The following is a 12,919-nucleotide window of genomic DNA, read 5'->3' as shown; positions in this document are numbered from 1 at the left end:
GGAAGGAAGGAAGGAAGGAAGGAAGGAAGGAAGGAAGGAAGGAAGGAAGGAAGGAAGGAAGGACAGAGAGAAAGGAAGGAGAGAGAGAAAGAAAGAGAGAGAGAGAGGACAAACACACAGAGACAGAGACAGAGACAGAGACAGAGACAGAGACAGAGACAGAGACAGAGACAGAGACAGAGAATCATACAATGTAGGTATTACCACTTCTGCAATCTCAAGTTCTGTGAGAGAGCAGCAGCATGAAGACTGGTCAAAGGAGAGTAACAGTAGCTATTGTTTACCAACTAATTACAAGCTATAATCACTACCTTCAAGTATTAGCTGTAGCTGCTAGTTAGTTGCAGGTACTAGCTATAGTTGAAAGCTAGCTGCAAGTACTAATTTCAGATACTAGTTAGCTGCAAGTACTAGCTAGCTACAGGTAGTAGCTGTGGTTACTAGCTATCTGCAGGTATTGTTAGCTAGTTACTAGCTAGCAGCAGGTACTAGCTACAGGTACTAGCTAGCTATAGGTAGTATTTGTGGTTACTAGCTATCTGCAGGTATTGTTAGCTAGTTAATATCTAGCTGCAGGTATTGTTAGCTAGTTACTAGCTACAGGTATTAGCTATAGTTAGTTACTAGCTAGCTGCAGTCACTAGCTACAGGTACTAGCTATAGTTAGTTACTAGCTAGCTGCAGTTACTAACTAGCTACAGGTATTGTTATCTAGTTACTAGCTATCTGCAGGTACTAGCTATCTGCAGGTATTGTTAGCTAGTTACTAGCTAGCTGCAGGTACTAGCTACAGGTACTAGCTATCGTTAGTTACTAAATAGCTGCAGGTATTGTTTTCTAGTTACTAGCTACAGGTACTAGTTATCTTTAAGTACTGACCAGCTGCATGTGTTTTTCTTATTGCTCAATACTCAGAAGTTCATGTGTCCATTTCACAGACAAGGACACTGAGGTGGCCCCATGAACCCTTGCAGAGTCTGGAATGTAGGCCACTGACCCTCTTAGGTAGGGTGTTGTCACTCCTGCCACCTTGCTGAGGCATGCTTCTCTCGCTCTCTGGCTCCTGGATGACAGCCTTTCTGAGGCTTTCCACTGGTGACCAGTCTGTGTTCTTAAGGTGCTCATACCACCAAATCAACAGAACATGCCAAGGACAACAGCAGCTTACAAGGGCAAAGTTGATGAGTATGGTTCTCGTAGTGAACTCTGGTGTGGGCACTGGAGGCTGCTATATTTGCTCAGGTTTCCCGTTAGAAACCATCTTAAGCTATAGCCTGTGTCCACTTGCCAGGCCCAGTCTCACCTTTTATCAGGAAATGTCCAGGAGGGCTCATTTTTCCTGTCTTCCAAATCATAGCCTAAAATATTATTAATAAATACATGTTTGGATAGATACTAAACACACTGAAAATAAGCAAGTGACAGCTATATGGAGGGGGGGGGCGGTGTGGGTGAGAGCGGGGCAGGGCAGGGTAGCTTGGAGGGGCAGGAAGACAGTTCAAGGCTACAGAATGAGTTCAAGGCCAGCCTGCACAACTTAGTGAAACCCTGCTTTAACTTTTGAAAAAGTCTGACTAGAAGCCTGGGGCCGTAACCGGTACAGTGCTTGCTCATCGTGTGTGAGGTCCGGGATTCAATTCTGAACAGAAGGAAGGATGGAAGGACGGGAAGCAGGGGAGGTAAAAGAAAGAAGGACAAGGAAGGGAAGAAAAAAATATTTAAAATAGGCTTTTTTTTTGTTTCTTTGCTTCATTAAAATAACTTGGGGAATTCGGAGATGGCTTAGTCAATACTGTACTGCCATGTCAACGTAAGAAGCTGAGTCCTAATCCCCACCACCCCTGTAAGCGGTACAATACACACCTGTGCCCACTGGTCACTGGGCAGGAGACAGATTCCTGCAGTCCACTGGCATGCCAGCCTGGCTGAATTGGCAAGCTGATAGAAAGTAAGTGAGGTAGACACCCAGCGCCTTACCTCTGGCTTCCATAGATAGGCCTCCTTACCTCTCATACATACTAGCAAATGTTCCTCTCTGCACATGCATGTGTGTGTGTGTGCACCCATCAACACACCCAAGTGTGCATGTAATGCACTTATATCACAAGGTAGAATTTTGATTTAAAAACTCAGAGCTCCAATTCTCTAGAACTGTGAAGGAATGCAAGGAACACTATAGCTACACTTAGATTCCCTGGTGATTATAATGGAGATGAAAAGGGGTGGGGTTGGGGATCCAATTCCAGTCAGAAGGTACCAGTGTGGGCTTATTGCTTTACCTTGTATTGAAACCTGGAGCTGTCCTGGGATGCCTGCATCCATTCACTATAGCTACAGAGGGAGAAAACTAGAGACATAATCAGGGTGAGAATAGGATTCTGGGCATGAGGACTCTTCCCCTGCTGGCGGGCTGGAGGATGTGGGACAGACTGTGGGATGTGTTGCTCTGTAAGCACACATCAATCATCTATGCAGTGTGCTGGCTCGTCTTTAGGACTCAGGGTTCTGGACAGGCAGCCTCCAGGGATCAGTCCAGATCTCTCACCATCTGTGACTATGAAATACAAATTGCATTTCTTCTGACACATTAGTCAGGCACAATCTTCTGAGACCTCAGAAGGGAACATCACGTGAAAGCGAGTAGAAAAGGGGGAGGTTTTGTTTGTTTTGTTTGTGAAGGAATGTGCATCTCTTTCCCTCTTTGAAGTCACTGTTGTGTTTCAAACTTACATCATATTGCTGAGGTACAATGTCAGCCCATGACACAGTACATGCTAGGAGCATTAGTCACATGACAAGCACATGTCAACTCACAGATCCTCAGATCTCTCTTTCTTTTTATTTATTTGTTGACTTCAACCACTTTAGAGCAAACCTTACCCAATATTCAATCTGTCATATGAAACTGACAAAAATTTTCATGTTGGCTCTCTCAGAAAACAACTTTCCACTATATTATTGAATACATAAGGGACACATCTCCAGTTTATTTGAAAAACGAGAGGAGGAGGAGGAGCAAAAATTTTAAAATATTTTCCCTACATAATCATCAGAAGGAAGAGACAGCCTGTGGAATAGCAAAAGAACTTTTGCCCACTATTCACCAAGCAGTCTCGAATATAGAAAGAAATATAGACAGTAAATACCAAAAAACTTATGTAATCAATAAGTGGGACCATGAGCTGAATTGACGGCCTCCAAAAGAAACAATAGGTATGTGATAACTATTTAAAGACGAACACAGCATCCTTAGCCATCAGGGAAATGTAAATTTAGACTGCTGCTGAGATTACATCTCACGCCACTAATAGTGGCTATGATCAGACAACAGCAGCCGAATGCACTGGTGAGGATGTGGGAAAAGAGGAACCTCGGACCGCTGTGAGGGTATAAACTAGGGCAGCCACTATGAAAATCAGCATAGAGTCTTCCCGGTTTAAACCAGAGACTCCATAAGGTCCAGCTGAACCACTCCCTGGTGTAAATCTGAACAGTCTGGAGTCAACAGAGAGATACCCACACATGCTTACCGCTGTCCTATCCACTTTTGGCAAGTTATAAATCAGCCCAGATGACCATCAACAGATGCATGGATGAAGAAAACATGGTACATGTACACAATGGAATTTTATCAGACTGTAAAGAAAAACAACGCCATAGCTGTTGCAAGAATGGAGAGAACTGACTGTCATTATGCCAGGCAAAGAAAGCCAGAGCCACAAAGAGAGAAGCCACATGGTTTCTTTCATATGTGGAACCTGGATTTCCATTTACATGCACGTGCATATAGAGATAATATTCTGCCAACCACGTGATACATTCTTGTAATCCAATAAGCAAGATTCTGATGCAGGGAGATCTTGAATTTGAGTCAATCTGTGCTATATAGTTGAATGTTGTCTTTAAAAACTAAAAATAAAGGCCAGAGAGTGGGAATAGCAGACACCTTTAGTTCCACCTCTTCCAGAGAACCTGAGTTTGGTTCCCACCACCCACACCAGGCAGTTCACGATTACCTGTAACTCCAGCACCAAGATGCAGACAGATACACACACACATATACATATACATATACACACACACATATATATACATATATACACACACATATATATAATGCACACACACATATATACATACATACATGCATACATACATATCTAAAGTAATACTTTGTGTTTATGAGCCATAAATATGTGTGTGTTTGTGTGTGTGCATGCGTACGTCCGTGTGTACATGCAGTGTGCACATGTGTATAATATTTTAAGCTGTAAAGGCCCAGTACTGCTCCCTAAAATACCTACACTGTAAAACAAAAAAAATAAATCTGGTATCCCTTTCCCCTCTTATGCTGTAGAGTAAAGTCATAAGTAGAAAAAGGCTGTGGCCTCAGGGGTGGACTACAGTCAGAGCCTTTATGACAAGAGCATCCTCTAGTTACCTTCTGAAGACTGCCTCCTCTTAAATGTCCACGTTCATAAACTCAAAGTATTCCTTCAGATATTCATCATTCACAGTCACGTCTCGGTACCCACTTACTGTAAGTTACAGTAAAGCAAGAGGGAGAGGGAGAGACAGAACTCGTCCTTGCTCTACTGACTAACCTAGACTAAAGGGACGTAGACTCTGTTGAATATTCACCCCACTGAAGTGGCAGGGAAGGCTTTCCCTGCTGTGGATTCCCTTTGTAAACTTCGTACACTTTGTAAACTTTGTGTAGTTTGTAAACTTCCTAAACCCTCAAGGCAGGAAAGTGGCTCAAACATCTGGATTGCAGCAGCAGCAATGAGAGCAGCTATTAGAAGGGCGGGGCTTGCGCAGAGGCTTCTCTCCCTCAACACCTCTTTGTTTCATCTACACCCCCAACCCATTGGATAGTTCTGTCCACCTCCAGCCCCTAGATTCACTGGTCCATATGCCAATTCTCTTTTACAAATACTCTTCTGGTCATGCTCCGAACTGTAATATGTCAATTTTCCTGATGGCTTTTAATCCAGTCAAGTTGGCAACCAGGATTAAGCATCATAGAGTGAGTATTCAGAAGATAGAACCCAGAGGACTCAGCAACAGTTACCATGGAGATACAGAAGGTACACACAGATGCAAAAGAAGCATGAGAGATGAAACTGAATGACTGAATTTAACGAGTCATGTTCTTAACAGGGTAAAACCCTCAGTGTCAAATATCTCATCATAAATAAAAAGCCATTGTGCATACCAAAGATAAAGCAGAGGCCGGCACATCTAGCCAAAGGAGTCCTGAAATACTCCAGACTTATATAGTCAATACAAATGGTGCCTTGCCCTTGAACTCACAGTTCCAAGGTCTATAAGGGCTTTAATTTTGGCCAGTATGCATAATGATTTATGTATCCATTTCTTTTCCTGTTCTTTGACAGAGTGCCTGACAAAAGCGCCTTTGGAAGGAAGGTTTATTTGGGCTCACAGTCTGAGGGTATGAAGGGCAAGTCACAGCAGCAGTGTGAGGTGGTTGGCCTCACTGCCTGCCATCAGGAAGCAGAGAGACAAATGTCGCTGCTCAGCTCTCGCTGTCCTTTTTATTCAGTGCAGGACTACTGCCCATGAAGCGATACTCCCCACACGGAGGGTGGGTCTTCTCATCTCAGTTAATCCAATCTGGAAATTCCCTTGCCGACACGCTCAGACCGCTCTCTGCTGGGTGATTCTAGATCTGTAATATTTTCAATACTCACCACCACAATTACATCTGTGCTTCCCTTCTTCCATGACAAAGAACTCAGCTAAGGACTCAAAGGTGGCCAAATGCCATGGATCCCTGCCAACATGCATGTTCCTTGACTGCTTCCTGCACAGAGCATGTCATCTTAATGTCTTGCGCCAGCCCATGGTTCCTCCCAGTCTCATCTCCTTTATTAGGGTCACCCCTTAGGATGCAGGTTCCGCAGCACCTCAGGTGTTCAGCTTCACACCTCCAGTTTTAGAACTCTTCCGATTCTAATGAGCCACACAATAGTCTGTTTCCTGGATACTTCCCCTAGGTGTTCACAGGCACATCAATTGATCTTCAAGGTGCTGATGAGGCTCTAGTGGGAACTCCTTTCAGGTGACTCTGGGTTTGGCCAGAGATCAGACACTCTCCAAGATCCTTTGTAACTCAGATCAGCTACCAAATCCTGACAGCTACAATCTAAAGGTTCTCCCCTGCCACCTCTTCTCAGCACTGATTGCTAGGTTAGGTTTTGCACTCTGCCTTCGCCCATGCTAGGATGTATCCTTAAGCTGGGTCCTAGGAAGAACTGTATCAAGATCCACTCCGCTTTTATCACTCCCTGGCTTTTTATCTGTGAAGGGGAGGTTTGAATGTGAATGGCTCCCATAAGGCTCATAGAGTTGAATACAAGTGAGTGGCACTATCAGAAAGGATTAGAAGGTGTGGTCTTTTTGGAAAAAGTTATGTCACTCAGGGTAGCCTTTGAGGTTTCAAGAAAACAAAAACAAAAACATTCCAAGCTCAGAGTCTCTCTCTTCCTAATGCCAGTGGATTGGGGTGTCGAACTGTCAGCTCCTTCTCCAGCACCATGTTTGCCTGCATGCCACCAAGCTTCTTGCCATGGTGGGAATGCACCAAACCTCCGAAACTGTAGGCCAGTGCCAAATCAATGCTTTCTTTCATAAGAGTTGCTGTGGTCAGGGTGTCTCTTGGCAGCAGCAGAGCACTGACTAAGACAGCATCCCTCTATGACATCCCTTCATGCTCAGGTTGCCATCCAGACCTCAGTTCTGATGGTCTGATGCATCCAGCTCTTCTCGGAAGCTGAGCGTTTCTTGGAGGCAGAGGTTGGCTCTGCTAATCTCTCTACAAGTTTTGAGAGATTTTTTTTTCTTTTTAAATTTTATATGTTAATAATACACACATATATCATATCATATAAACTCTCTACTCCCCCCTCTACTTCCTCCCAGGCCCCCTCCCAATTTCATTTCTCCTCCCTTTCTCCCTCCTCCTCCCTCAGTCTATTTAGTAAAGCCTGTATACACTTGGATACTGGGCTATTCAGTGGAGCTTGGGTAATCTACCATAGGCAACACCTTTGAAGAAAACCGACTCTCCCTCCCCCTGTAGCCTTCAACTACCAGTGGTTCCTCAGCTAGGGGTGGGGCCTTGTGAGCACCTCTCATCCATGCTGAAATGTTGACTGGCTGAATCTTGTGTCTGGCTTGGTCTTAGGCAACCACAGCTGCTGTGAGTTCAGGAGTGCCTCAGTCCTGTCATGTGCAGAAGACACTGTTGCCCAGTGCTCTCTGACATTTGCCTCTTCCGAGCTTCCCATCCCCTCTTCTCTGATGTTCCCTAGACTTGAGTGGAAAGGGATGCAACAGTTCTTCCATTTAGGGCTGAGTTTGTGAGTTGCTTTTCCTTCCTGCCATCTCTGAACCAAGCAGACCTGTGCTTGGTTCACTCCCGGCTAACTCTGCACTCCATACAGGTGCCCAGTGATGTGTTAACATCTCCTTCATGGTTTGCGTCCTGGTAGACTTCAAACTTTGATGGCAGAGGCCATGACAATTCAACTCTGATTCAGAACTGATTTCTCACTCCTAGGATAATATCTAGTTTAAAAAACTAATTTTTAATAGGATCCTACTTTGAGAGATTGTCAATTGAAGAATAATCTCTTCTATTGATTTTTCTCATCTGGACCTTAGTTCTGAAAATATTATTGACAACCCATTGATCTTACAAATAATAGAGCTGACCCTAATCTGACATGAGCTTCAACTCTTGTGTTCAATCAACCACACATCAAAAATCTGGGAGAAGTACTGTTGTCTTATTTTGGGGACTTGAGTATCATAGATTTTTGCATCTAAGGGCAACCTTAGAACCAATCCTCTGGAGTGCCAAGGGATGGATACATATTAAATACTTCAAGTTGGGGGCTACAGAGATTCCTCAGTAATTAAGACCATTGGCTGTCATTCCAGGTACCCAGGTTTTATTCCCAGCACCAACATGGCAGCTCGCAACTGTCTGTACCTCCAGTGTCAGGGGTTCCAATGGCCATGTCTGGTCTCCACAGGCATTCTCAACACATGGTGTATGCATGCAGGCAAAGCACCCATGGGCATAAAATATTTTTGAAACATTTCAAGTTGTATGTAGTGGTATATGCTACAATCTCAGAACTTGAGGGCTGAGACAACATGGACTACAGTTTTGAGGCCAGCCTGGGACTTATAGCAAAAGCTTGATCAAAGGGAGGAGGAAAGGGGGGGTGATGGGGAAAGAAGGAAGGAAGGAAGGAAGTCACAGAGTAAAACACCATCAACAGAAGTTCAAGAAAACACCCAAGCAAATGGGCAAGATTTATTGACAATGACTTCCATCTTTCTTGACTGTATGTCTTCTCAAAGTCTTAAAAAATGGCAATACCACAGGACAAGTGGCTCCTTCTAATTATTCCTCACCAGTTGGTCAGCAAACCTATGGTTTTTAAAAATCACTTTATTGTATTTCTGTACATGTCTATCTGCTTGCACGTGTGAAAGAAGCTCAGAAGACATCAGCTGTCATCCTCAGGAATGTCAGCTTTTAAGACAAGGTTTCTCACTGGCCTTGCAGTTGAGGCTGATCTTGAACTCCTTAACCCTCCTGCCTCTACCTCCCAAGTGCTAAGATCTGCATGGCTATGCCTGTCTACAGTTGTTTTATAAAGAAATAAAAATATTAGAAAGTTATCAGATTAATATTCATGCGCACATCAATGCAAATAACACAGTTTATCTTGCTACACTTGTTGGACTTTGAGCAAAAATCTAACTCTGGATAATCCTTAATATCTTTTTTCCTTTTAAGGAAGAAATATGTGCCCTGATGCCCTCCCTTGGCACGTTAGGCAGAAAACTGTAAACTAAAGACTTAGGGAAAATAACCTCGAGGCATATTGTCAAAAGGATCATCATTTTTATGCCTTTTTAAGTTGAATTTTCACATCAGTGTTTCTTATACCATCTTTCCTTTTCCAAAGAGAATGGTAGTAATACCAGTGATGTCAAGGAAATAATTAAAATGGGCGGAAGATTAAACAGCTGTAGTACAAAGCAATATACAGTCGAGATGAAACAAATCTCCCAGAGGGCTGCAAACAACTCTTTCTCTGTGAGCATGTGTTTATGTCTGTGTCTTCATGTGCATGCGTGTTCATACGTGTGCAGATGCATGCGTGTGCATGTATGTAGAGACCAAAGAGCATCTGTAGGTGTCATTCCTACATACTTATATGTTGTTTCATGAGACAGGGTCTTTCACTATCCTGGAATTCACCAAGTAGTGCAGGCCAGCTGGCTGGTAGCTGTAGGGATCTACCTGTGACCAAGTACCACTGTACACAGCTTTTTGTCTCCGTGTGAGTTATAGAGATTGAACAGGTGTGCTCATGATTGTAAGCAAGCACTTACCAACTAAGCTATCTCTCTAACCCCTAAACAATTCTGCCTAAAATGTAAAATAATTGATTCGCTGTGGCTGAGACAGTCTTGTTATGGAGGCCAGAATCAAGCTTTTTACACAGAATGTAGCCTGGGGTAGCCTCAAATATGATGAGAAATTGCTTCTACCTTCAATACTGAATTCACAGGCTTGCCACACCATAACCCCGCCAAAACACATATACGTACTGTCAGTGTTCTGGATGGACATGAACTAGACATTCAAACCATTTAATGGTGCAAAGGTTTCTGTGCAGAACAGTTCATTGCAGGTCTCCTCAGCCCAAGGGATGTGTGAGAGGTCACTTCCAGCTCACGCAGGCTTTCAGGGTTCTGCCTGCCATTCAGATCTGGAGGGCAGTGTGGAGTGCCTGCTATGTTGGCTATTGTTCTCCTATGACTGGCGAAACTAGGAGGAACCACATGGGGATATTAGGTTTATCACTGGGACAATCACAGTACATTCCATTTCTTGTGCACCTACCATATTCTGGGCACTATTTTCTAAACCAGGAGTTGACAAACTGTAGCCCATGTGCCAAAGCTAACTAACGGCCTTTTGGGAAATTAGGGATCTAAAGCTAAGAATAGCAGCAGCAGTAGTAGTTGTTGTTTTTGTTGTTGTTTTTGATTCTGTTAAAGAAAGTTAACACTCAAATCTGATTTCTAGGCCAGAGAGAAGGTTTATTAGGTAAAGATAGATGCCAACACTATTGCCCTGAGTTCAATCCCCAAGACCCACTTGATAGGAGAGAACCAACTCCCAGAAGTTGTCCTCTGGCCTCTCCATACACATAGTGGCATGTGTGTGTGCACCTCCACATGTACACTAAATAAATCTAAATAAATATTCAATTTTCAACTTCCCTTTAAAATGTAAAGGTATATTTTATCAAATATTAGAACACTGGACAGGAAAAGAGAGGTCGACCCCAGTCATTGGGGTCCAGTGTATCCATTTCTGCTTGTGTGTGCTCATTATTACAAAATCCAAGACATGCTCTTAATTTTTGTAACTTTGGCACACTGCTCAACAAAAAGATCTAGCTTTTAAATGGTCTGAGGAGAAGAATCCACATCTCATGACACTTGTACATTCCATCATACACCAATTTCTGTTTTCACAGACAAAGTCCTGTTACAAGACAACCATCCTGAGCCTGAGGCTGCTCTCCCTCTGTGGTGACAGAGCTGAGCATCAGAGACAGAGATTATGTGACCAGTTAAACCTCAAATATGCATCATCCGGCTCCTTGCAGAAAAATGTGCTTGTCCTTCCTTCAAGCACTTCACAAATAAAAAAGACAATCTACTTTAAGCAAGAGAGAAAGGAGGATAAACAATATACCTCATTTATAAGATAAAGTAGAGTATTTAAGGGTGGTTGTCAAAACAAAAAAGGGGGCAAGAAGCGACGCCAGGAGTACAGGGTCAAAAGGAGAGCAGGCTGCAATATAAAATTTCATTTTGATGTATTCTCAGCTATAGCTAACATCTCACTTAAGCCTACATCAATCATATTTTCAGTCTATGCGCAATTTGCCTATTACAGAGAAATTACTATGGCCATGCAATCAAGAAAAATCTCCAGGAAGGACTGTAAGTGGAAAGTGAGTTGGGATTTCTAACCAAGGAGCAGTGGTTGTCTGCAGAGCTGCTTTGGCATTATAAAAGCTGCGTGGAGAAAACAATGCTCTGTGCTATTGTGTATGGGTGGGAATGAATACACAGGCATGTCTGTGTGCATGTGTGTGTGTGAATGTGTGTGTGTGTGTGTGTGTGTTTGTAGTGCATGCATGTATGTATGCATGTGGGTTTGTGTGTTCATGTGTCTGTGTGTTTGTTTGTGTGTATCTATGTCTTTGTGTGCAAGCATGCATGCACACACTCGCACGTGAGCTCGTGCTTGTGGATAGAACAGAGATCATTTTATGTGTCTATTTCTCACTGAACGGGAAGTTACCTGCTTTAGCTAGGCTTGGAGGCCTGCAAGCCCTAGGATCCATTAGTCTCCACTCCACAATGCCAGGCTACAGACACATGCAGCCTTGGCTGACACTTTACATGGATGTTGGGGATTTGAACTCAGGCCCTCATGGTTGCAGAGCAAGGATTATTACCCACTGAGCCAGCTCCCTAGCCCTTCATTGGCACCTTGACCCCAGGCAGACTAAGATTTAATTGTTCCTCTAACCCTTCCCATCTGGGCTGCTTTAAGCAAATCAGAATCAACTCCACCTCCACCCCCCCCCCACCACCACCATGTCTGTGCCTCAGCTTTCCTCCTTTGGAAAGTAGAGGGAGCGCTCTCCTCTTCCATTGAGGAATAACATCATTTCTAAGGAGAGCAAAAGAGGCCAGTGTGGCCCTGGAAAAGTGCTTGAGAAATGCTCGATTCCTTCCCTCACTTCTAGTCAAATCTCAGTTCTTGGCTCCCAATTCAAGAGTTCCAAGAGTTCCCTTTAATCTCCTATTAGTTTTTGAGAAGCCCTAAACCAAGACAATCCAGACAACACAAACAGCAAATGACCAGGAGAAATATTCAGTGCCAAGATCCCCACTTCCTCACAGCCCCTGCTCCAAAGGCAATGAATGTCCTGCCTATGCTGTGTTCCTGCCAGAGTCTTTATTGCACACGTATTTCTTTTTTATACCTTTTGACACCCCCTTCACCACTGCCACCACAATATGGCTCTCTCTGTTGATGGCTCTTAAATCCTTCAGTGCTTCCATGATGCTGTTATTTGGGCTATCCCTCAGTGGTTTCTGGGACACTAAAAACAGCTAAATTAAATGTCAGAAGCGGCACTTGATAAACTGTACAAATAAATATTTTTCTTTTCCCCCCCTCCCTAGGGTCCAAAGAATCCACAATAAATTTGAAGCTGTGTTCCCCTTAAATTGGCCTTATTTGTGGTCATTATTTTGAAATATTTACAAAGCAATTTTGTTCTTTAAACTTCCTACCTTCTGGGTTCTTGTGAAATAAAATGGAAATGATTGTACATTTTGGTCCTTTCATTGACATTTAAAAATGCCCATATTATGATGTAGAAATTGAAATACTGTTGTTGCCATAGAAATATGAAAATTAACAATATACACTTATAGCCAGTGAATGGTTTGTTTTTATTTTTCTTGTTCTGTGAGGGGCATTTTGTTTGAAGGCACTCCCATATGACATAAATTAGGGGACATTTCTCTCAGTTTTTCTTTATTGCTACCACCAAACGCGACTCTAAATTTTCACGACACAGTTAAAACATGGACCTGTGACCTGTGTTGGGAACATTATCCTCCATGGGGTATCTCTCTTCTCATTATTGTTTTTGATCTAATATCTACTTAAGAACTAAGGTTGTCCCTTCATTAATAGAATAGTTTGCATATAGCATGGGTGAGGCATGGGTTTGATCCCTGGCCCTCCATAAAACTGGGTGTGAGGGCG

The 12,919-nt window shown here is 43.2% G+C and overlaps 1 protein-coding gene and 1 non-coding gene across 2 annotated transcripts in view; one reads left to right on the top strand and one right to left on the bottom strand.

Moving 5' to 3' along the window:
* Window positions 1–12,476, top strand: part of Tmem212 (transmembrane protein 212) — a 30,472-nt gene extending 17,996 nt beyond the window's left edge. The window contains exon 4 of the mRNA XM_021159174.1: window positions 12,328–12,476. Within this exon, the coding sequence (XP_021014833.1) occupies window positions 12,328–12,348 (21 nt within the window). The 3' untranslated portion in view covers window positions 12,349–12,476. The remainder of the gene's footprint in view (window positions 1–12,327) is intronic.
* On the bottom strand, window positions 10,354–10,514 carry LOC115030803. The gene has a single exon (XR_003836376.1). It is a non-coding gene; the product is annotated as a small nucleolar RNA SNORA81 (small nucleolar RNA).
* Window positions 12,477–12,919: the final 443 nt, after the last annotated feature.

Source organism: Mus caroli, chromosome 3 (assembly GCF_900094665.2).
Source record: "Mus caroli chromosome 3, CAROLI_EIJ_v1.1, whole genome shotgun sequence".
Taxonomy (NCBI): Eukaryota; Metazoa; Chordata; class Mammalia; order Rodentia; family Muridae; genus Mus; species Mus caroli.
The sequence above is the reverse complement of the archived record's forward strand: the minus strand, read 5'-3'. Positions and strand labels throughout refer to the sequence as shown.